Genomic DNA, 27,475 nt, shown 5'->3' with positions numbered 1-27,475 from the left:
TGAAATTAACAAACTCAACCAGGGCAGGGACTGAGTGACCTTTAAGCCCCAAACCCAACCAGGGCAGGGACTGAGTGACCTTTGAGGCCCAAACCCAACCAGGGCAGGGACTGAGTGACCTTTGAGGCCCAAACCCAACCAGGGCAGGGACTGAGTGACCTTTGAGGCCCAAACCCAACCAGGGCAGGGACTGAGTGACCTTTAAGCCCCAAACCCAACCAGGGCAGGGACTGAGTGACCTTTAAGCCCCAACCAGGGCAGGGACTGAGTGACCTTTGAGGCCCAAACCCAACCAGGGCAGGGACTGAGTGACCTTTAAGCCCCAAACCCAACCAGGGCAGGGACTGAGTGACCTTTGAGGCCCAAACCCAACCAGGGCAGGGACTGAGTGACCTTTGAGCCCCAAACCCAACCAGGGCAGGGACAGAGTGACCTTTGAGCCCCAAACCCAACCAGGGCAGGGACTGAGTGACCTTTGAGGCTATTGAACTAGTTATTTTCTCCTCTCTGTTTTTCCGGCCCAGTGGAAAGGCAGGCCGTTCTGGCAGATGTCAATCTACTGCTGTTATTAGCTATAGCTGCCATATTCCCCAACCAATCCAAGCTCCTGTTGAGACAGAAACAATACAACAACTCCCAACTCCACTCCCATTGGGAAACAGAGAGGGAGACATAGAGAGAGAGAGAGAAAGAGAGAGAAAGCACCAACCAAACTCCTATTGAGACATAGAGAGACTTTACACTCACCAAAACAGAGACCGTGCACCTAACCAAGCCCCACGGACGGACGTACAGATTCCACGCCTGGCCACTCTCCCGTCCCATCGGTACCATGTTCTGGTCTCAGAGTGTAGCTGCCCCTCTGGTGCTGGTGTTGAACCCTCTCCTCCTAGTGTTGCTGCTGCAACAGCAGGTAGCTGAAGCTGAGGTCTGGGCTGAGGATGAGGTCTGGGCTGAGGCCGAGACGGGGGCTGATGCTGGGGTTGGGGCTAGGGTCTGGGCTGATGCTGGGGTTGGGGGTGAGGTCGGGGCTAAGGCTGGGGTCGGGACTGATGCTGGGGTCGGGGCTGAGGCCGGGGCTGAGGCCGGGGTTGGGGTCTGGGTTGATGCTGGAGTTGGGGCTGAGACCGGGGCTGAGGCCGGGGTCGGGGGTGAAGCTGTGGCTGAGGCTGGGGTCGTGGCTGAGGTCGGGGCTAAGGCTGGGGTCAGGACTGATTCTGGGGTTGGGGCTGGGGTCAGGGCTAAGGCTGAGTTCAGAGCTGAGGCTGGGGTTGGAGCTGGGGCTGAGACTGTGACTGTGACTGAGGCTGGGGTCGGGGCTGAGGCTTGGGTCGGAGCTGATTCTGGGGTCGGTGCTGGGGTCAGGGCTAAGGCTGGGGTTGGGGCTGAGGCCGGGGATGATACCGGACCTGGGGCTGAGGCCAGTTTTGGGACTTGTTTGGCTGGGGTCGGGGCTAGTGAGGCCGGGGATGTGGCTGAGGTCGGGGCTAGTGAGGCTGAGGCTGAGGTCAGCAGCTGTCCCAAGGGATGCCTGTGTTGCTCCGACATCCTCAGCTGTGCCGACCAGGGTCTGAAGGCGCTGCCCTCCAAGCTGCACGCATACATCACCACCCTAGACCTCAACTACAACCACCTGACTGAGTTGAAGGAGGGAAGCTTTGCCACGCTGCCCCGTCTGGAGTCCCTCCGCCTGGCTCACAACCGGCTGAAATGCCTCGAGGCCGGAACCTTCCGGAACAGCAGCTCGCTACGGCAACTGGACCTGTCGTCCAATCAGCTAGACAAAGTGGATGTGCACTACTTCCTGGAGCTGACAGGATTGGAGGAGCTGCTGCTCTTCAACAACCGCATTGTTCGGGTGGAGAGCAAGGCCCTGGCTGCGCTCGGCAACCTGCGCAAGGCCTACATCAGCCATAACCACCTCACGGACTTCCCATTCTTCTCCATCCAGGAGGACAGCCATCCCTTCCTGGCCACCATGGACCTGTCCTCCAACAGCATGTCCAAACTCCCCCTGGTGGACATCGAGACCCTGCCGGCGGCCTTGCAGAGCGGACTCTTCCTTCATAACAACACCCTGATCTGCGAGTGCGAAATGTACAACATGTTCCGGCGCTGGGAACTGAAGGGATTCACCTCCATCAGGGATTTTCGTGAGGAGTACACCTGCCTGGTGTATGGGGAACGCAAGGCCTCCGTCAAGTTTTTCCAGCACAGACGCTTCTTTGAACTGAACTTAAACTGCAGTTCGGCAGTGGCTGGAGTTGTCAGGGAGCCTGAGGGCAGCATGCTGGTGTACGAAGGAGATGGCGTGGTTCTGGACTGTCACACCACACTCAGAGGACAGCACCTGACCTACCTGTGGGTGTCGCCTCACCATGGAGCCGGTGCTCCACCGGAGAACAACGGCACTCTCCGCATGCACGCCAATGGCAGCCTGGAGATCGTATCAGCGCAGGCTGAGGACTCCGGCGTGTACTGGTGCAAGGTCTTTGACACAGTCAAGAGGAACGAGTCATGGGAGGTCAACGTGACAGTGTTGATGCGGCACGACGAGGCCGAGCCCTTCAACACGGGGTTTACGACCCTCATAGGGTGCGTGACAACACTCGTCCTGGTCCTCATGTACCTCTACCTGACCCCCTGCCGCTGTTGGTGCCGCAAGCAGCCCCCGCCGCCGGGTACCCCCAGCCCCGCCAACGACCAGTGCAGCGCCCAGTCCTCGATCCTGACCCCCCCCCCACTCACCACCACTGAGGGCCCAGGCCGCAAGGTCAGTAACAACAAGCATGTGGTGTTTCTGGAGCCCATCAAAGAGGTGTAGAACGGCCGGCTAATGGGCGGTTTTAGTTGTTTTGAGGCACCCCATCACCTCAGTCTTCTGACTCACCCATTGTGTCATAACACCAGACAGACAGCCATCTCCTACTGTACCTTCCCTCTACCCAACACCTCCCTCCTCTACTCCACCCCACTCCCAGAAAAAAGTTTGTTGGGCTACCCACCAGGCAGGGAGTTAGACACTGCCTCTCATTGTAGGGGTAAGGCAGCAGAGATAAAGAGAGGGAGTAGGGAAAGAGGCAGAGAGGCAGAAATAGAGATAGGAAGGGGAGGCAGGGAGACAGCAAGCAAGACAGCGAAAGAGAGCAGAGAAATGAAAACCCAGCATAAACTCAACTGGCCCAGACAGGTTTGACTGGACTGCTTTTCAGAGGAGTAAAGCTGCAAGGAGCCTGCATACTGAGTGAGAAACAGAGACACTGGGTTAGGGTGACTTTCCCAAAGTGTCGTGGTTTTTCAGAAATCCAGATTTGAAGACTCCTGGAATTACGAGGGGGAATATGCAGGAAATCAGGGAATTCTCCAACCAGGATTTCTGGAAAAATCATGGAATTTATGGAAAGTTACCTGAATTTTGTAACCCAACACTGGGTGAAAATCTATAACAAAACAAAACAGGATAGAGCTGTCCCTCTTAGCACGGCTTGAACCCTTCAATAAACCATATCTACTGTATGGATGCTTTGTCTAGAAACATAAAATCAATCAGCCATAATTGTACATCTTGAAAAGTTTTTTTATAGCAAGTCAGATTATCAGAATCAGATCTATAAATTATACACTTTAGAAGTAAGTACGATAGAGAAAATGTCATTTGAAACCCCACTGTAACCCTGTTGAATACCTTTGCTGTCGATTACAAAGAAAAGGAATAAACAGAAAATACAGTACGTGTGTAGAACGGTTGAACAGCAGACTGCTGTGATGAGAGGAGATAGAGGGGGCTGTTGCTGTTGAATGAGTTTCTTATTGACGTTCAGCCATGTTGGTTGCTACACTGACAAATACGGAATATTGAGCGACAAAAGTGCCACATAACTAAAGTTAAGGTAAATGTGTCGCTAGATTGAAAGGACTTTCCAAAAACAGACACCTTGTTGTTTTCCAACTGGAATTATTTACCTCCTCCGTCACCACGTACCCCAACACCCTTCTCCTCCCTCACACTTCTCCCCCTCCCTACTTCCTCTCTCTCTCTCTCTCACACACATCCTTTCTCTCTCAATCAGTTAATACATCTTAATTAATAAATTCACATTAGTTAATAAAGCTTATTGGACCGCAGAGGTAAATGTCTTCTGCCTTGTTATTGTCACGTGTCTGTGGCCAAGATTAGGGGAAGTCTTGTGTTTATACTCAAGGCTTTACGAGATATAATATGATATACAGTAGGGGAAAAAAGTATTTGATCCCCTGCTGATTTTGTACGTTTGCCCACTTACAAAGAAATGATCAGTCTATAATTTAATGGTAGGTTTATATGAACAGTGAGAGACAGAATGACAACAAAGAAATACAGAAAAACGCATGTTAAAAATGTTATAAATTGATTTGCATTTTAATGAGGGAAATAAGTACACTGCTCAAAAAAATAAAGGGAACACTTAAACAACACAATGTAACTCCAAGTCAATCACACTTCTGTGAAATCAAACTGTCCACTTAGGAAGCAACACTGATTGACAATAAATTTCACATGCTGTTGTGCAAATGGAATAGACAACAGGTGGAAATTATAGGCAATTAGCAAGACACCCCCAATAAAGGAGTGGTTCTGCAGGTGGTGACCACAGACCACTTCTCAGTTCCTATGCTTCCTGGCTGATGTTTTGGTCACTTTTGAATGCTGGCAGTGCTTTCACTCTAGTGGTAGCATGAGACGGAGTTTACAACCCACACAAGTGGCTCAGGTAGTGCAGCTCATCCAGGATGGCACATCAATGCGAGCTGTTGCAAGAAGGTTTGCTGTGTCTGTCAGCGTATTGTCCAGAGCATGGAGGCGCTACCAGGAAACAGGCCAGTACATCAGGAGACGTGGAGGAGGCCATAGGAGGGCAACAACCCAGCAGCAGGACCGCTACCTCCGCCTTTGTGCAAGGAGGAGCATGAGGAACACTGCCCGAGCCCTGCAAAATGACCTCCGGCAGGCCACAAATGTGCATGTGTCTGCTCAAACGGTCAGAAACAGACTCCATGAGGGTGGTATGAGGGCCCGACGTCCACAGGTGGGGGTTGTGCTTACAGCCCAACACCGTGCAGGACGTTTGGCATTTGCCAGAGAACACCAAGAATGACAAATTCGCCACTGGCGCCCTGTGCTCTTTACAGATGAAAGCAGGTTCACACTGAGCACATGTGACAGATGTGACAGAGTCTGGAGACGCCATGGAGAACGTTCTGCTGCCTGCAACATCCTCCAGCATGACCGGTTTGCTGGTGGGTCAGTCATGGTGTGGGGTGGCATTTCTTTGGGGGGCCGCACAGCCCTCCATGTGCTTGCCAGAGGTAGCCTTACTGCCATTAGGTACCGAGATGAGATCCTCAGACCCCTTGTGAGACCATATGCTGGTGCGGTTGGCCCTGGGTTCCTCCTAATGCAACACAATGCTAGTCCTCATGTAGCTGGAGTGTGTCAGCAGTTCCTGCAAGAGGAAGGCATTGATGCTATGGACTGGCCCGCCCGTTCCCCAGACCTGAATCCAATTGAGCACATCTGGGACATCATGTCTCGCTCCATCCACCAACGCCACGTTGCACCACAGACTGTCCAGGAGTTGGCGGATGCTTTAGTCCAGGTCTGGGAGGAGATCCCTCAGGAGACCATACGCCACCTCATCAGGAGCATGCCCAGGCGTTGTAGGGAGGTCATACAGGCACGTGGAGGCCACACACACTACTGAGCCTCATTTTGACTTGTTTTAAGGACATTACATCAAAGTTGGATCAGCCTGTAGTGTGGTTTTCCACTTTAATTTTGAGTGTGACTCCAAATCCAGACCACCATGGGTTGATAAATTGGATTTCCATTGATTATTTTTGAGTGATTTTGTTGTCAGCACATTCAACTATGTAAAGAAAAAAGTGTTTAATAAGATTATTTCATTCATTCAGATCTAGGATGTGTTATTTTAGTGTTCCCTTTATTTTTTTGAGCAGTGTATTTGACCCCTCTGCAAAACATGACTTAGTACTTGGTGACAGAACCCTTGTTGGTAATCACAGAGGTCAGACTTTTCTTGTAGTTGGCCACCAAGTTTGCACACATCTCAGGAGGGATTTTGTCCCACTCCTCTTTGCAGATCTTCTCCAAGTCATTAAGGTTTCGAGGCTGACGTTTGGCAACTCGAACCTTCAGCTCCCTCCACAGATTTTCTTTGGGATTAAGGTCTGGAGACTGGCTAGGCCACTCCAGAACCTTAATGTGCTTCTTCTTGAGCCACTCCTTTGTTGCCTTGGCCGTGTGTTTTGGGTCATTGTCATGCTGGAATACCTATCCACGACCCATTTTCAATGCCCTGGTTGAGGGAAGGAGGTTCTCACCCAAGATTTGACAGTACATGGCCCCGTCAAATGATGCGGTGAAGTTGTCCTGTCCCCTTAGCAGAAAAACACCCCCAAAGCATAATGTTTCCACCTCCATGTTTGACGGTGGAGATGGTGTTCTTGGGGTCATAGGCAGCATTCCTCCTCCTCCAAACACGGCGAGTTGAGTTGATGCCAAAGATCTCCATTTTGGTCTCATCTGACCACAACATTTTCACCCAGTTGTCCTCTGATTCATTCAGATGTTCATTGGCAAATTTCAGATGGGCATGTATATGTGCTTTCTTGAGCAGGGGGAACTTGCGGGCGCTGCAGGATTTCAGTCCTTCACGGCGTAGTGTGTTACCAATTGTTTTCTTGGTGACTATGGTCTCAGCTGCCTTGAGAGTGTAGTTCTGGGCTGATTCCTCACCGTTCTCATGCTCATTGCAACTCCACGAGGTGAGATCTTGCATGGAGCCCCAGGCCGAGGGATATTGACAGTTCTTTTGTGTTTCTTCCATTTGCGAATAATCACACCAATTGTTGTCACCTTCTCACCAAGCTGCTTGGCGATGGTCTATATAATCGATAATTTCGATAATTTGCAAATAAATTCATAAAACATCCTACAATGTGATTTTCTGGATTTTTTTTCTCATTTTGTCTGTCATAGTTGACGTGTACCTATGATGAAAATTACAGGCCTCTCATCTTTTTAAGTGGGAGAACTTGCACAATTGGTGGCTGACTAAATACTTTTTTGCCCCACTGTATATTAAATACTGGTTTTCTCATGTTGTCGCCGTACATGAAGCAGGGGTTATGATGCTCCATAATGTGTGTTTCAGTGTGTTTGTTTCAGTGTGTGGGTGAGAACAGGAAAGAAGGAAAGTACAAGTAGTGTAGCATTTACTAAACCCACATTTACTAGACCCATGTGTACTAAACCCACATTTACTAGACCCACATTTACTAGACCCACATTTACTAAACCCACATTTACTAAACCCACATTTACTAAACCCACATTTACTAAACCCACATTTACTAGACCCACATTTACTAGACCCACATTTACTAAACCCACATGTACTAAACCCACATTTTCTAAACCCACATTTTCTAAACCCACATTTTCTTAAACCACATGTACTAGACCCACATTTACTAGACCCACATGTACTAGACCTACATTTACTAGACCCACATTTACTAAACCCACATTTGCTAAACCCACATTTACTAAACCCACATTTACTAAACCCACATTTACTAGACCCACATTTACTAGACGCACATTTACTAAACCCACATTTTCAAAACCCACATTTACTAGACCCACATTTACTAGACCCACATTTACTAGACCCACATTTTCAAAACCCACATTTTCTAGACCCAAGTTTACTAAACCCACATTTACTAGACCCACATTTACTAGACCCACATTTACTAAACCCACATTTACTAGACCCACATTTCCTAAACCCAAATTTACTAAACCCACATTTTCTAAAACCACATTTACTAGACCCACATTTACTAGACCCACATTTACTAGACCCACATTTCCTAGACCCACATTTACTAGACCCACATTTACTAAACCCACATTTTCAAAACCCACATTTACTAAACCCACATTTACTAGACCCACATTTACTAGACCCACATTTACTAAACCAAAATGTACTAAACCCACATTTACTAGACCCACATTTACTAGACCCACATTTTCAAAACCCACATTTACTAAACCAAAATGTACTAAACCCACACATTATTGGATGCTTTACAGTAGTGCTTGGCCTGCTCTGGCCTCCTCTCAAACAAACAAACATAGGTAAAGACATGAACACAACACACGGCCCATTAAAAAGAAGATTGTGTCTCTCTTTTAGAAGTAGCAGACAACAATCGAGATCACACGTGTCAACCCAGTGTGATGGTTCCATGGCTGGCTGAACAGTCTCAGCGGGACTTGAATTTGAGCCACAGATCGTGTGTGAGGAGATCTGGTTATTGACCATTTGAGCTGTGTTGAGTGAGAGAGAGACTCTCCTCCCGTCCTTTCAGGTTTGGAGCTAAGTGCCTCAGTCATTTCAGTCTCCTCTTCTGTCTATTTTTTTTACTCTCCCCTCCCTCTCTCCTCTCCCTCCTGTCTCCTCTCCTCTCCTCTCCCCTCTCCTCTTTCCTGTCCCTCTTTCCTCTCCTGTCTCCTCCCTCTTTCCACTCCCCTCCCTCTCTCCTCTCCCTCCTGTCTCCTCTCCCTCCTGTCTCCTCTCCCCTCTCCTCTTTCCTGTCCCTCTTTCCTCTCCTGTCTCCTCCCTCTTTCCACTCCTCTCCCTCTCTCCTCTCCCTCTCCAATTCTCTGGTCTCCAGTAGAAAACCTTTTTAGCTCAGTGGCCTGATAAATATAAAGACTACAGCCATGAATCCAGATGGAGTATATATATATCTGTTCTATTGCCTCTTTATTAAGTAGATACATTCTGTGCTGGATTCCTTTTCAACACTGATATTTTCAATTAACGCTTCAGTTTTCATGTCTCTCTTATTCGTAAAGAAACATTCCTGTTTTCCTGATCCAACTAGTGTATATAATCGTGTGTGACGTCGCCAGAGCCAGGGCCAGGGCCTGGACGGTAAATGGCTGTGTTAGAGATGGATGTTGATGGTGCGTTACTGGCTGCCTGGCTCCGCGTGATTGGGTATTAAAAATGAAATACTGCGGTTAGCATCACAGTGATTGGAGGAAATTAAGAAATTGCACAACCGATTAACTCAATGTATCTACGACCGAGAAGAACTAAACGAAAAGAGGGAATACTTAGGAGGAAAGAATGAAAATTAAAAGGGGAATAAGCTACTTAAAAATGCAAAACAAGAATAAAGGAACTCTGTGTTGGCACATCGTCACATTAAACAGCATTAACAATGACAGTAAATATAGGTAGAATGGGTCTATTTACATTCCTTGGCAAAATGATAATAATAAAGCGGTTTGCTAGTCAACACAGAACTGCTTAAAATCTTGAGGACAATCAACAAAAAATTATACATCACTATAGCATTCAACAATTAAATAAAGACCTCCTCCTCCACCCCACAGACAATATCCCTCATTACAACCTGCCAGCAGCCAGCCAGCTCCCTGCACCCCCTCCTCCTCCACCCCACAGACAGTATCCCTCATTACAACCTCCCATCAGTCAGCCAGCTCCCTGCACCTCCTCCTCCACCCCACAGACAATATCCCTCATTACAACCTCCCATCAGCCAGCCAGCTCCCTGCACCCCCTCCTCCACCCAACAGACAGTATCCCTCATTACAACCTCCCAGCAGCCAGCCAGCTCCCTGCACCCCCTCCTCCACCCAACAGACAGTATCCCTCATTACAACCTCCCAGCAGCCAGCCAGCTCCCTGCACCTCCTCCTTCACCCCACAGACAGTATCCCTCATTACAACCTCCCAGCAATTAGAGTGTTGCTCCCCGGATGCCAATGATGTGGATGTCGATTAAGGCAGCCCCCTGCAACTAACTGATTCAGAGGAGTTGGGTTAAATGCGGAAGACACATTCCCCCCCCAGTCTGGGCTTCCATCCATTACCAGACAGACAAACAAAGCCTTCTTTACCCAGTGCTCCGCAACTCTTTACCTTATCCCCTGAAGTTGATAGCCGGCTTTTGTCAGTTTTTTGTTGTTGTTGTTGTTGAAAAGCTGATAAGTAAAATTGCTGCTGGCCAATTGTCCCGGGAGAAGAAGAAAAAAATCCCATTGCTAAATATTGCCTTTGAGCCTATCAGAGAGCATCTGGCCTCCCTTGACAAAAAAAAATAAGAAAATAATTTGCCAATCAGCGTCGAGCTAAAGTGAGTGAGCTCAACTGTGAATGGTCCTGGCACACCAAAACAAAGTGTCGAGGGGAAGCCATCTTGGATTTGACATCACTCCTATCAAATCCCATTGAGAGCCAACGTCATGGACAGAAAAACTTGAATGGTTGCATCTCGTTGTGTTGTCGTTCTCCGGTGGCTAGCTAGCCAGCCTTTTTCCTAAATTAGCCATGGATGGAGATAGGGATTTGGACTTGTGGTTTTACTTAATTCTCCATACTGGTCAATGATTATAATGGCAAGATTATAAAATTCATACATTGTTGTGCCCCTGGCCTGAGAGGATGGAAGTTCAATATGTACCTAAATGTAGAAGGCTAATGTTAACTAGCTAACGTTGCCCATGAGTGGAAGATAGGCTAGTGAGCAAGGATTTTAGCCAGGTAGCCTAGGACAACAAAAAATAAAAGCGTGTTCTGTATGACAGTGATAGACTGTTTTGTCAACATGAGAGGAGGATGGCATTGACGTTTCTCTACAAGTAGGGTGAGTCATCAATTTTTTTCTACTTGCACGAACCCAGCTTACGTTGATTGGATTAAATTGTTTTTGGTATCTTTTAGTTGTCACTGTATTAAACTAAGCAGAAGTGATTTGATGATGTTGAAATGTTGAAGTTGAAATAGTGCTGGATACAGTGGAGGAAGCTCCTGTTTTATTTGTGACTTGCGGTTTAACTCTCTGTGGTTCTAAATCAATAGTTTAGTGGTCTGAAAATATCGGGGAACATTAACGTGCTTGACCATTGCTGTAGGTCATGTAACTGTCTATTACTGTACATTCAATATGATTTGTGAATTTCACTGGACAGAGGTTGCTATCCAGTTTTGTGATAAAACAAAAAAGGTGTGGTTGAATTTGTTTCTGCCACTGTGTCTTCTTATTGCCTCGGCCTTTAGGCCTATATATCAAGGTCGCAAGGCATATGAATTAACAGGTTATAGATTAAACAACGCAATTATCACAATAATAATTAAACAATGCGTTTGAATTCACAAATGTATTTCACTGTTTTTAATATTGACCATCAACACAGCATCTACCGTGGTAGAAATGTGTTATTGAGGTTTATATTTTTTTTATTATAATCTAGATGCCTATGTTTATTAGGCTACTTTGCTTTTAAATACAATGCTCCTCCTAGCCTCCTTTCCTACCTTCCTTCTTGATCTCCTTCTTGGATTCCTACTTGATTTCCTTTTGTGGTCTCCTCCATGTTCTCCTTCTTGGACTCCTCCTTTGATCTCCTTGGTCTCCTTCTTGGACTCTTCAAGCTCCTACTTGGACTCCTCCATGTTCTCCTTCTTGGACTCCTCCTTTGATCTCCTTGGTCTCCTTCTTGGACTCTTCAAGCTCCTACTTGGACTCCTCCATGTTCTCCTCCTTCGGACTCTTCGACCTCCTCCTTGGCGAAAGTATATTGTTCTGCTAATAGCCCATCATGGTGGATGGCTTCTTTTGTATTCCAATGTATTGAATGAATGTATTAATTACAGTCATTTACCATTCTTTTTCTCACGGTGGAAATGTTGTTTGCAGAGTTCACGACCTAACTACACTTGTCATAAACAAGTGTTTGTAAACATGTTTTCAAAATGCCTCCAGCTGTCCATCGCTACAGTAAACCGAGAACTGTATTCTAAAAATCAAAACACATCTACAGTGGTACAAATATATTACTGAATTCAATAAAAAAAATATATACTGTTTAAAAATGTATACGTTTAATAGGCTACTGTGCAAAAACCAACACGACAATGAGATGTTTACTGTAGCCTACATAGTAAACAGCCTAATTCCTTACATAAGGGGGAGCAGGCCATGTCCAGACTTTCTTGGTGACCTCAAGTACTCATTAACTCTGTTTTTAATGCTTTTTTTCCGGGTTGCATCACTCATGGACAGAAACTTCTGAGACACAGTATTAATGAACACCCGGAGGTTCACTGGTAAGCCACATTTGCCTCTGGATCCATCCCATTTGGTATTCTGTTTCCGCTTATGGTATTGCTCTTCGGTTACACACCCTTGGAATAGCAGAGCGACATAACGATGTGTCGTTTCAGAGAGAAGCCAGCTGCCAGCCTACGACCAGGAATGGTGCATGACATCTGTTTCCTGCACAGCAATTTGAAGACTTTTTTGAAGTTATTGTTTTAATATATATATTTGTTTGTCTAATATTAGAAGGTTCTTTAAAGCGATTTTGAGTTGTCAAAGTGCCGCATTGTGAAGAAAAAAAAAATAATAATAAAAATGTTGTGGTTTCTTTTTATCCAAATGTTGAATAGACATGCAGACAAATTAATTAAACACAGGAAGGGAAAAGAGAAATAATAGCTTACCGTCTGTAGTCATCAAAACAATTAGGCTAAATACATTTATATTGTTTTGTTAGGTAACGGATCGGCTCTCGGATCTCATTAAAGAGGCGGCTTCTATCTTCAATATAATCATTCATTCAGAAGGTTAAACCCATAGGTCTTAGGCCTGCAGTAAATTAAACTACCAGATTAATTTGTCATTAGATTATAATAATTGTAACGCTTGGACGTCGTGGGTGTGGAGTCAGGCGCAGGAAGCAGAAAACGTTTGGTACAATGCTTATTTAATAAGTACCACAAAAGAGAATATGCTCAAAACAACAAGGCGTAAAAAAGCCCAAAGTCCAAAACACGATCCACTTAAACAAACACAGTGAAACTGAACGTAACACACACAGAACAGGTGGGGAGACGGGCTTAAATAACACAACTAATCACCTAATTGACACAGGTGCAAATAATAAAGGCAAAACCAACAGAAAAGGAAAAAGGGATCGGTGGCAGCTAGTAGGCCGGTGACGACGACCGCCACCCGAACAGGGAGAGGAGCCACCCTCGGTAGGAGTCGTGACAATAATCCATGCCTTCTGGGAATGTTAAAAAGTCCAAAAGTTATTGGTGGAGTTAGAAATTCGTCTGACAGAAGTATTAAAAAAAATAAAAATCAACCAAAGTCAGCCTTTAAATGCTTTATTTTCTAAATGTTGAAAGAGTGTGTGGGCAACGGGGAGAAAGAAAATGGTGCAGTTTGAGGCCATGTGGCGGAGATTGATGCGGGCACTGGAGATGGGGGGGTGTGAGCAGGTGCGTCTGGACAGGGTTGATGTAGTTGTCGTTTGTACGTGTATGTTACGTACACCTCTTGGCGGAGGGAACGCAACACCCTGCTACAACTCAACTCCCCGTGGAGTGAAAAAGGTATGTGATCGTAGGTGCAGGGGAAGGACGACAGAGGCAGAGAATATTACCGTTTACTGGGAATTTATTTCCTTCACACGGTAATGTGGGGAAAAGGGGCTGGATGGAACCAAGGCAAAGAAAGTAAAAGTTAGAGTCCCATCTAACTTACCTACCAACTATTTACCTAATCTTTTAGCACCACCTGGCGCGTTATCCAAAATACAGGGGGTGGTCAGCCCAGGTCTTACCTATTGTGCATAGACAGAGAATATACTATGGGTATATGTATTCCCGCAGGCCTCTTGCCTAAAGAGTGTGTTCCCCTTCCCCCCTGGGAACAAATCAAACAGAATAATTCCTAACTTAAAGTGAACAACTTCAATAATCAAAAGCACTAAGTCCTATTGATTATTATTATTTGACCATGCTGGTCATTTATGAACATTTTAACATCTTGACCATGTTCTGTTATAATATCCACCCGGCACAGCCAGAAGAGGACTGGCCACCCCTCATAGCCTGGTTCCTCTCTAGGTTTCTTCCTAGGTTTTTGGCCTTTCTAGGGAGTTTTTCCTAGGGAGTTTTTCCTAGCCACCGTGCCTCTTTCACATGCATTGCTTGCTGTTTGGGGTTTTAGGCTGGGTTTCTGTACAGCACTTTGAGATTTCAGCTGATATACAAAGGGCTATATAAATAAATTTGATTTGATTTGATTTGATTTATTGGAATACACATACCTTAGAAGTAGCGGTTACAAAATACTTTCATCAACATTTTCACGGACTAACAACACAGGACATTAAAGAAACTCTCTCCTCCTGACAAAGGAACACTGGTTTTTATCCAGCTGAAGAAGGAGTTGGTAATTGAAGACAGCTGTTTCCCCTGACGAGCGGGAGGGTTCAGAGCTCCAATCATCGATGGGGCCGACCAATCAGCTGTTTGAGGAATCCAGGATTCCATTTACTGAAATACACACACACACACACACACATAAAAACCCACAACAACACAGAAGCTGTGGGACTTAACAGTGTATGTTTTATTGTCTAAAAATATACAATAAAATCGTACAAAAAAAAAGTCGGGGAAAATTAAAAGCTTGCAACACGTATTCTGATGATTTATTATTCATTATTCATTATGAATAGAATGCATTGGATTTATTTAGTTTAAATTCTCCATTGTAAACCACAATTTCACAAATAATTGAACACACACACACAACATAAGCAGATTAACTTGGTCAAAAACATTTCTTTATTAAAAACTATATGTTGGTACTTATTTATTTTGATCCAAAGCCACACATGAGCGAGTCAGTCAGCTTTACGCTGACAATTATAGATTTATGCTGCAAAATAGCCTACTAAATAGGCCAAGCCTAAATGAATATATTACATTTCCTAAATTGTAATGCTGAATAAAATACACATTATTTCTGATTGTCTTTAGCAATTACTATTTGGATTATAATAAATTCGTATATTTGTAGGCGTTGTTGCATTTTTCATCAGGTCTGTGATATTTCAGTTAGAAATGTAAAACTTTAGAGTACTTAAGCCTCGAATACATTGTAAGTGAATCCCCTTTTTGTCCTTTAGGCTACACTTTACAATAGGACTCAACTCTGAAGCATTTCACAAGCATTTTGCTACACTCGCAATAACATCTGCTAACCATGTGTATGTGACCAATAAAGTTGGATTTGATTTGATTCGAAATGTTGACTGACAGCAGCATCTATCAGTAGCCTAAACTGTGGCCCAAATTGGGGGATTTTTCACACCTAGCCGAGCTATTAGACTATCCGTTTGTAAATTAACGGCGGTGTGAATGTACATTTCATAAATAAATGCAATAGCTTAGTTCTTCAAAATATGGGCAACCTTTTTCCACTCCCTCTCCTTGCTGGACTCTCTTTCATTCAGTTTCTTCTTCACATCAGCAAAGAAGTACAGAGTTTCAGAAACTCACTTCATTTAGAGGGACCATCACTCTCACACTGTGGTAAATAAAAACAGTTTGTTATTTAGAATGATTTCATTCTGTTTTTAGAGGGAGAGAAAACAAAGGCGCACCATCCCTATTTTTCGAAAATCATCAGTCCACAGGTCAAGTGTAATTGCGCCATTGTATTTACTCCAGGACCACCCGCCAGCAAATTTGTTTTGCCTGATTCAGGACTCTAGTGACGTAGAAGAGGGATTCATGGACTAAAACATTCACACCTTCATTCGTTTACAAAAAGATCGATCAATGCTCTAACTCCCCCTTGTGGTGCAATGACAGAATGACGCAATCTACCACAATCTGCCACCATTTACCACAATCTGCCACCATCTACCACAAATGCGGCATAAGGAAGCTTGTCTATATCTACAAGCTGACCAATAGAATAGGTAGCATAAAAATGTTCTACTATAGTAGATTGACATAGGCTAGTGATTTTTGCTGTCCGTTACTCGTCTTGTTGGCTGAGGGAAAGTAAATGTGGACAGTTATTCTAACATGTTTAAATTACACATCATAATTTGGTAAGAAGAGCCACACGTTGTTGCATTCTCGACTTCCATGTTCTGTTAATATGAATGACCATATTCTAAATGTGATTTGTCATTCTGAGGACTGTGGGTGGACGCCCTAATCAGGTTAAGCAACCAATGCATATGGGTCTGGTACATTTCTCAAATGTCCGGTAAATTAAAATGTTTCTGGTCAAATGCGTGTGTGCGTGTGTGTATGTGTGTGTGTGTGTGTGTGTGTGTGTGTGTGTGTGTGTGTGTGTGTGTGTGTGTGTGTGTGTGTGTGTGTGTGTGTGTGTATAATTTATCTGAGAGCAAAAGAGTTTACATTAAAAGATTTAAAGAGCAGATAGAAATCAGGTACATTTACACCAACACTTGAAATGTTCCTTCTTCTGTGGCTGATACACACTAACACACTAACACACACACTAACACACACACTAACACAATAACACACACACTAACAAACTAACACACACACTAACACACACACTAACACACTAACACACACGCTAACACACTAACACACACTAACACACTAACACACACACTAACACACACACTAACACACACTAACACACTAACACACACACTAACACACTAACACACTAACACACACATTAACACACTAACACACTAGCACACACACTAACAAACACACTAACACACTAACACACACACTAACACACACACACTAACACACACACTAACACACACACTAACACACTAACACACACACTAACACACACTAACACACACTAACACACACTAACACACACACTAACACAATAACACACACTAACACACACACTAACACACACACACACTAACACACACACACACCAACACACACTAACACACACACTAACACACACACTAACACACACACACACACTAACACACACACACACACTAACACACACACTAACACACACACTAACACACACACTAACACACACACTAACACACACACACACACACACTAACACACACACTAACACACACTAACACACACACTAACACACACACTAACACACAAACACACAAACACACACTAACACACACACTAACACACACACTCACTAACACACTAATACACTAACACACACTAACACACACACACTCACTAACATACACACACACACACACACACACACACACACTCACTCACTAACACACTAACACACACACTAACACACACACTAACACACACTAACGCACTAACACACACTAACACACACACTCACTAACACACTAACACACACTAACACACTAACACACACACACACTAACACACTAACACACACTAACACACACTAACACACACACTACCACACACACTAACACACAAACACACGTACACACTAACACACACACACTAACACACACTAACACACACTAACACACACACTAACACACACACTAACACACTAACACACACTAACACGAACACACTAACACACTAACACACACAAACACACACACACACACTAACACACTAACACACACTAACACACTAACACACACACTAACACACAAACACACACACACACTAACTCACACACTAACACACACACTAACACACTAACACACACTAACACACACACTAACACACACACTAACACACTAACACACACAAACACACTAACACACTAACACACTAACTAACACACTAACACACTCACTAACACACACACTAACACACACACACTAACACACACACTAACACACACAAACACACACACTAACACACTAACACACACTAACACACACACTAACACACATTAACACACACACTAACACACACAAACACACACACTAACACACTAACACACACTAACACACACACTAACACACATTAACACACACACACACTAACACACACTAACACACACACTAACAAACACACTAACACACACACTAACACACTAACACACACTAACACACACACACACTTAAACACACACTAACACACTAACACACACACACACACTCACTAACACACACACTCACTAACACACTAACACACACACTAACACACACACTCACTAACACACTAACACACACACTAACACACACACTCACTAACACACTAACACACACACTAACACACTCACTAACAAATGCACACTAAACACACACACACACACACACTAAAACACACACTAACTAACACACTAACACACACACTAACACTAACACACACAAACACACACAATAACACACACACTAACACAAACACACCCACATACTAACACACACACTAACACACACTAAAACACACACTAACTAACACTCTAACACACACACTAACACTAACACACACAAACACACACAATAACACACACACTAACACACACAAACACACACACACATACTAACACACACACTAACACACACACACACACACTAAAACACACACTAACACAAACACTAACACACACACTAAAACACACACACACACACTAAAACACACTAACACACGCACTAACACTAACACACACAAACACACACTAACACACACACACACACACACACACACACACACACACACACACACACACACACACACACACACATACTAACACACACACTAACACAGACACACACACATACTAACACACACACGAACACACACTAAAACATACACTAACTAACACTAACACACAAACTAACACTAACACACACAAACACACACAATAACACACACACTAACACACACATACACACACACATACTAACACACACACTAACACACACACTAAAACACACACTAAAACACACACTAACACAAACACTAACACACACACTAAAACACACACATACACACACAAACACACATTAACACACACACACACACACACACTAACACACTAACACACACTAACACACTAACACACTCACTAACACACTCACTAACACACTAACACACTAACACACACACTAACACACACACTAACACACACACTAACACACACACTAACACACACACACTAACACACACAAACACACAAAACACACACACTAACACACTAACACACACTAACACACACACTAACACACACTAACACACACACTACACACACTAACACACACACACACTAACACACACACTCACTAACACACTAACACACACACTAACACACACACTAACACACACACTAACACACACACTAACACACACTAACACACACACTAACACACACAAACACACACACTAACACACACTAACACACTAACACACACACACACTTAAACACACACTAACACACTAACACACACTAACACACACACACACACTCACTAACACACACACACACTCACTAACACACACACACTAACACACACACTAACACACACACTCACGAACACACTAACACACACACTAACACACACACTCACTAACACACTAACACACACACTAACACACTAACACACACACTCACTAACAAATGCAAACTAAAACACACACACACTAAAACACACACTAACTAACACACTAACACACACACTAACACTAACACACACAAACACACACAATAACACACACACTAACACACACACACACATACTAACACACACACTAACACACACACTAAAACACACACTAAAACACACACTAACACAAACACTAACACACACACTAAAACACACACACACACACACACTAAAACACACTAACACTAACACACACAAACACACACTAACACACACACACACACACACACACACACACACATGCTAACACACACACTAACACACACACTAAAACACAAACTAACACACACCCTGAGCCCTCCTCTCTCCTGAGGACTTTCCTCCTCTCTCTCCTGAGGGCTTCTTTCCTCTCTCTCCTGAGGGCTTCCTTCCTCTCTCCTGAGGACTTTCCTCCTCACACTACTGAGGGCTTCCTTCCTCTCTCCTGAGGACTTTCCTCCTCTCACTACCGAGGGCTTCCCTCCTCTTTCTACTGAGGGCTTTCCTCCTCTCACTACTGAGGGCTTCCCTCCTCTCTCCTGAGGACTTCCTTCCTCTCACTACTGAGGGCTTTCCTACTCTCACTACTGAGGGCTTCCTTCCTCTCTCCTGAGGACTTTCCTCCTCTGACTACTGAGGGCTTCCCTCCTCTCTCCTGAGGGCTTCCTTCCTCTCACTACTGAGGGCTTCCCTCCTCTCACTACTGAGGGCTTCCTTCCTCTCACTACTGAGGGCTTCCCTCCTCTCACTACTGAGGGCTTCCTTCCTCTCATTGCTGAGGGCTTCCTTCTGATCTGTGTTTATGGATTATTTATGCTAACTGTGAGCTTGATATCACACTTCAAATGGAAACATGTAGCCCATTTTTGGGGTATTGCATTGCAGAGATTAAACAGTGCTCCCAACAGCCATCAAAGGAAAATTCAAAGCTGTATTTTGGCTGTTCCTAGGTTAAGAGGTAAGCTTGTCCCATCCGGTCATTATAATATAAAATATTAACTATTCTTACTGGTTTCGACAATACTTTCTTACTGTTTACAAGACCAACTAGAAACCTTTCAGAAACCGGTAGGCCTAGGAGGACAGTGTTCGGAGTGTACTAGAGGACAGTGTTCGGAGTGTACTAGAGGACAGTGTTCGGAGTGTACTAGAGGACAGTGTTCAGAGTGTACTAGAGGACAGTGTTCGGAGTGTACAAGAGGACAGTCTTCGGAGTGTACTAGAGGACAGTGTTCGGAGTGTACTAGAGGACAGTGTTCAGAGTGTACTAGAGGACAGTGTTCGGAGTGTACTAGAGGACAGTGTTCGGAGTGTACTAGAGGACAGTGTTCAGAGTGTACTAGAGGACAGTGTTCAGAGTGTACTAGAGGGCAGTGTTCTGAGTGTACTAAAGGACAGTGTTCGGAGTGTACTAGAGGACAGTGTTCGGAGTGTACTAGAGGACAGTGTTCAGAGTGTACTAGAGGACAGTGTTCGGAGTGTACTAGAGGACAGTGTTCGGGGTGTACTAGAGGACAGTGTTCAGAGTGTACTAGAGGACAGTGTTCAGAGTGTACTAGAGGACAGTGTTCGGAGCATACTAGAGGGCAGTGTTCTGAGTGTACTAGAGGACAGTGTTCAGAGTGTACTAAAGGACAGTGTTCGGAGTGTACTAAAGGACAGTGTTCAGAGTGTACTAGAGGACAGTGTTCAGAGTGTACTGGAGGACAGTGTGTGGAGTGTACTAGAGGACAGTGTCCGGGGTGTACTAGAGGACAGTGTTTAGAGTGTCCTAGAGGACAGTGTTCGGAGTGTACTAGAGGACAGTGTTCGGAGTGTACTAGAGGACAGTGTTCGGAGTGTACTAGAGGACAGTGTTCAGAGTGTACTAGAGGGAAGTGTTCGGAGTGTCCTAGAGGACAGTGTTCGGAGTGTACTAGAGGACAGTGTTCGGAGTGTCCTAGAGGACAGTGTTCAGAGTGTCCTAGAGGACAGTGTTCGGAGTGTACTAGAGGACAGTGTTCGGAGTGTACTAGAGGACAGTGTTCGGAGTGTACTAGAGGACAGTGTTCGGAGTGTACTAGAGGACAGTGTTCGGAGTGTACTAGAGGGCAGTGTTCGGAGTGTACTAGAGGACAGTGTTCAGAGCATACTAGAGGGCAGTGTTCGGAGTGTACTAAAGGACAGTGTTCGGAGTGTACTAGAGGGCAGCGTTCTGAGTGTACTAGAGGACAGTGTTCGGAGTGTACTAAAGGGCAGTGTTCGGAGTGTACTAGAGGACAGTGTTCGGAGTGTACTAAAGGGCAGTGTTCGGAGTGTACTAGAGGACAGTGTTCGGAGTGTACTAGAGGACAGTGTTCGGAGTGTACTAGAGGACAGTGTTCGGAGTGTACTGGAGGACAGTGTTCGGAGTGTCCTAAAGGACAGTGTTCGGAGTGTACTAGAGGACAGTGTTCAGAGTGTACTAGAAGACAGTGTTCAGAGTGTACTAGAGGACAGTGTTCAGAGTGTACTAGAGGACAGTGTTTGGAGTGTACTAGAGGACAGTGTTCAGAGTGTACTAGAGGACAGTGTTCAGAGTGTACTAGAGGACAGTGTTCAGAGTGTACTAGAGGACAGTGTTCAGAGTGTACTGGAGGACAGTGTTCGGAGTGTACTAGAGGACAGTCTTCGGAGTGTACTAGAGGGCAGTGTTCGGAGTGCCATCAAACCCCTACAACTCATCCAGAACGCCGCAGCCCGTCTGGTGTTCAACCTTCCCAAGTTCTCTCACGTCACCCCGCTCCTCCGCTCTCTCCACTGGCTTCCAGTTGAAGCTCGCATCCGCTACAAGACCATGGTGCTTGCCTACGGAGCTGTGAGGGGAACGGCACCTCCGTACCTTCAGGCTCTGATCAGGCCCTACACCCAAACAAGGGCACTGCGTTCATCCACCTCTGGCCTGCTCGCCTCCCTACCTCTGAGGAAGCACAGTTCCCGCTCAGCCCAGTCAAAACTGTTCGCTGCTCTGGCACCCCAATGGTGGAACAAGCTCCCTCACGATGCCAGGACAGCGGAGTCAATCACCACCTTCCGGAGACACCTGAAACCCCACCTCTTTAAGGAATACCTGGGATAGGATAAAGTAATCCTTCTAACCCCCCCCCTTTAAAAGATTTAGATGCACTATTGTAAAGTGGTTGTTCTACTGGATATTATAGGTGAATGCACCAATTTGTAAGTCGCTCTGGATAAGAGCGTCTGCTAAATGACTTAAATGTAAATGTAAATGTAATGTGTCCTAGAGGGCAGTGTTCGGAGTGTACTAGAGGACAGTGTTCGGAGTGTACTGGAGGACAGTGTTCGGAGTGTTCTAGAGGGAAGTGTTTGGAGTGTACTAGAGGACAGTGTTCGGATTGTACTAGAGGACAGTGTTCAGAGTGTACTAGAGGACAGTGTTCAGAGTGTACTAGAGGGCAGTGTTCTGAGTGTACTAAAGGACAGTGTTCGGAGTGTACTAGAGGACAGTGTTCGGAGTGTACTAGAGGACAGTGTTCAGAGTGTACTAGAGGACAGTGTTCGGAGTGTACTAGAGGACAGTGTTCGGAGTGTACTAGAGGACAGTGTTCGGAGTGTACTAGAGGACAGTGTTCAGAGTGTACTAGAGGACAGTGTTCGGAGTGTACTAGAGGACAGTGTTCGGAGTGTACTAGAGGACAGTGTTCAGAGTGTACTAGAGGACAGTGTTCGGGGTGTACTAGAGGACAGTGTTCAGAGTGTACTAGAGGACAGTGTTCAGAGTGTACTGGAGGACAGTGTATGGAGTGTACTAGAGGACAGTGTCCGGGGTGTACTAGAGGACAGTGTTTAGAGTGTCCTAGAGGACAGTGTTCGGAGTGTACTAGAGGACAGTGTTCGGGGTGTACTAGAGGACAGTGTTCGGAGTGTACTAGAGGACAGTGTTCAGAGTGTACTAGAGGGAAGTGTTCGGAGTGTCCTAGAGGACAGTGTTCGGAGTGTACTAGAGGACAGTGTTCGGAGTGTCCTAGAGGACAGTGTTCAGAGTGTCCTAGAGGACAGTGTTCGGAGTGTACTAGAGGACAGTGTTCGACTCAACAATTCAAGCAGGAGCTGTCTTTTTTTCCAATAAAAAAAACTTCTTTCATCTTAGCATTGCTCATAGACTGGTTATGAAATACGTTTTCCCACTAGCTCAGAATGTTAGTGTGTGTGTATTAGTCTTAGTGTTTGTGTGTTAGCCTGTGTGTGTTAGAGTGTGTGTCAGTGTGTTAGTGTGTGTGTTAGTGTGTTAGTGTGTAGCGTGTGTGTTAGCACACACACACACACACACACACACAAACAAACACACACTCCGCTGCCACTTCTCACTGCCTGTGTGTTTAGTGTTTAGGCCTAACTGAGCAGCTCAGCTCTAACAGTGTTTTTACACAGCTAGATTTATGGGGGTACATTTGATTGCAGTACTAATAAGGAAATAGCCTTTAGATTCTCTGTCAACTTAATTGGTTGCCAACTCAGTGGACTGATTACAGAGGTCTGTCACCACTAACTCCCTGTGTGTGTGTGTATGTGTGTGTGTGTGTGTGTGTGTGTGTGTGTGTGTGTGTGTGTGTGTGTGTGTGTGTGTGTGTGTGTGTGAGAGAGTCTGTCAGCCACAGGGGGAAGAAGTGTTGTTTACAGACATTATGTTTAATGTTTTGGTGTAAATGTTCCTGAAATTAAAAAAAGACACACACACACACACACACACATTTCACAGCAAGAACTGGGAGTTAGTGGTGACAGACCTCTGTAATCAGTCCACTGAGTTGGCAACCAATTAAGTTGACGGAGAATCTAAAGGCTGTTTCCTTAATCAAATGTAGCTGTAAATGTATCTAGCTGTGTAAAAACACTATTAGAGCTGAGCTGCTCAGTTAGGCCTAAACACTAAACACACAGGCAGAGAGAAGTGGCAGCGGAGTGTGTGTTTGTGTGTGTGTGTGTGTGTGTGTGTAGACAAATGAGAGCAATAGCTTGGCTTTGATCAAACATTTTAGCAAGCACAGATTTTTACTTTGCCAGTTCTTGCTGTGAAATGTTTCACCGCTCTTCCACCAAGGCACCTGCAAGTCCCCGGACATTTCTGGGAGGAATGGCCCTAGCCCTCACCCTCCGATCCAACAGGTCCCAGATGTGCTCATTGGGATTGAGATTCGGGCTCTTCACTGGCCATGGCAGAACACTGACATTCCTGTCTTGCAGGAAATCACACAGAGAACGAGCAGTGTGGCTGGTGGCATTGTCATGCTGGAGGATCATGTCAGGATGAGCCTGCAGGAAGGGTACCACATGAGGGAGGAGGATGTCTGCCCTGTAACGCACAGCGTTGAGATTGCCTACAATGACAACAAGCTCAGTCCGATGATGCTGTGACACACCGCCTCAGACCATGAAAGACCCTCCACCTCCAAATCGATCCCGCTCCAGAGAACAGGCCTCGGTGTAACGCTCATTCCTTCGACAATAAATGCAAATCCGACCATCACCCCTGCTGAGACAAAACCCGCGACTCGTCAGTGAAGAGCACTTTTTGCCAGTCCTGTCTGGTCCAGCGACGGTGGGTTTGTGCCCATAGGCGACGTTGTTGCCGGTGATGTCTGGTGAGGACCTGCCTCACAACAGGCCTAAAAGCCCTCAGTCAAGCCTCTCTCAGCCTATTGTGGATAGTCTGTGCACTGATGGAAAGATTGTGCATTCCTGGTGTAACTCGGGCAGTTGTTGTTGCCATCCTGTACCTGTCCCGCAGGTGTGATGTTAGAATGTACCGATCCTGTGCAGGTGTTGTTACACGTGGTCTGCCACTGCGAGGACGATCAGCTGTCCGTCCTGTCTCCCTGTAGCGCTGTCTTAGGCATCTCACAGTACGGACATTGCAATTTATTGCCCTGGCCACATCTGCAGTCCTCATGCCTCCTTGCAGTGTGCCTAAGGCATGTTCATGCAGATGATCAGGGACCCTGGACATCTTTCTTTTGGTGTTTTTCAGAGTCAGTAGAAAGGCCTCTTTAGTGTCCTACGTTTTCATAACTGTGACCTTAATTGCCTACCGTCTGTAAGCTGTTAGTGTCTTAACAACCGTTCCACAGGTACATGTTCATTAATTGTTTATGGTTCATTGAACAAGCATAGGAAACAGTGTTTAAACTCTTTACAAGGAAGATCTGTGAAGTTATTTTGATTTTTTTACGAATTATAATTATCTTTGAAAGACAGGGTCCTGAAAAAGGGACATTTCTTTTTTGCTGACTTTGCGTTAAATGTTGCTGGCGAGTGGGGGGGAACAAGTTGAGAAGATTCTCTGTAAGTATTCAACCATGCTTGATATGATAGACATTTCCCCTCTGCATGTGGTCATGAAGCTAGAAGCTAGCTAGCTAGCTAGCCCTAGCAAAGATTCAACATCTGCTTTCAAATATGAATATACCACAGAAAGTTCTAACAAAACAGTTCAAGTGGTGAGAAAGTGCCCATGCTTAAGCACACACACCACACATGATGTTGCTCTTCCAGAGCCAAAGAGATGGGGATTTTGGTGTCCCGAATATTGAGTGGATGTAAACTGATATCAGACATGCTCAACAGTGATGATGTGACAGTTAGGGAATTAGCCAGAGCCTCCCTCCGTCTGGACCTACAGGGGAAGGAAAGTTCCACTGGCCAGGACAACTTCCTGGACTTCAAGAGGAAAGCCAATGGAAAATTGGACACTCTTGCTGCGGGCTTTGGAGTCCGGTCAGATTGGCTGGACCTCAATGACCTGTGCAACTGGACTGGAGCTCAGGTGGACACGGACTGATATGCAAACTGAGCCAGTGACTTTCTCTGATGCAGTTGCGGCAGATCGCGGTGTTGTTGTGGAGGCATTTGTCACCCATTGTGGAACATCTCATCTTACATCCAGGACAACACTTCTTGGTATCAGACGGATGCAGCTACTGCAACACTGGACTGGCCTGAGGCTGCAGGGGAAACTCACTGCTCTGCACTGTGCTAACCAATATGTCACCCGTTCCAAGTGCCAGAATGCTGCAGTTGGAGAGGACATTCTCACCTTTACCGTTAAAACGAGGTTGCAAGTTCTACCAACAAAATATAATCAGATACTCTGGTACCCTTCAAACCGTGACCAATTTTGTATTCTACATGAGTCAAATTGAATGGAGGTCATTGCCCATGTTGTGAATGGCTGCTGTTCATTCAAGGATTGTTACATTGCTAGACATGTTGACCTGAAAGCCAGTGAGGTGAGACAAGTGGTCGCACCAACAGCACACATGCAGTAACATTGTTGTGTAAACAGGAAGCTGGTTTGATGTTGAAGATGATTTTGTTTTCCTGTTTGTCAAATAAACCAGATATTGTTGTTGTTGTTGTGGGGGGGCAGGGGGAGGTGCTGATGTTGTTGGGGGGGGGCAGGGGGGGTGTTCATGTTGTTGGGGGGGCCAGGGGGAGGTGCTCATGTTGTTGGGGGGGCAAGGGGGAGGTGCTCATGTTGGGGGGGGGGGGCAGGGGGAGGTGCTGATGTTGTTGGGGGGGCCAGTGGGAGGTGCTCATTTAACGGCCTCATGGATCAGGCTTTTGCAAAGAAGCTGCTTAAATACCAGCCCCTCATGGTACTCTTGGACAGCCTCGGGTGGAGGTGCAAGCAGGCTGGAACAGCCTCAGGTGGAGGTTAAAGCAGGCTGGAACAGCCTTGGGTGGAGGTACAAGCTGGCTGGAACAGCCTCGGGTGGAGGTACAAGCTGGCTGGAACAGCCTCAGGTGGAGGTGCAAACTGGCTGGAACAGCCTCAGGTGGAGGTGCAAGCTGCCTGGAACAGCCTCAGGTGGAGGTGCAAGCTGGCTGGAGCAGCATCGGGTGGAGGTACAAGCTGGCTGGAACAGCCTCGGGTGGAGGTGCAAGCAGGCTGGAACAGCCTCGGGTGGAGGTGCAAACAGGTGGCGCTGATATTCGGCAGTA

General features: G+C 45.6%; 1 protein-coding gene across 1 annotated transcript in view; it reads left to right on the top strand.

Moving 5' to 3' along the window:
- The first annotated feature begins 832 nt into the window (after window positions 1-832).
- LOC115207171 (amphoterin-induced protein 3-like) overlaps window positions 833-27,475 on the top strand; it is a 42,749-nt gene continuing 16,106 nt past the window's right edge. The window contains exon 1 of the mRNA XM_029774155.1: window positions 833-2,773. Within this exon, the coding sequence (XP_029630015.1) occupies window positions 833-2,773 (1,941 nt within the window). The remainder of the gene's footprint in view (window positions 2,774-27,475) is intronic.

Source organism: Salmo trutta, chromosome 14 (assembly GCF_901001165.1).
Source record: "Salmo trutta chromosome 14, fSalTru1.1, whole genome shotgun sequence".
Classification (NCBI taxonomy): Eukaryota; Metazoa; Chordata; class Actinopteri; order Salmoniformes; family Salmonidae; genus Salmo; species Salmo trutta.
Note: the sequence above shows the minus strand (reverse complement) of the source record. Positions and strands in the feature narration are given on the sequence as shown.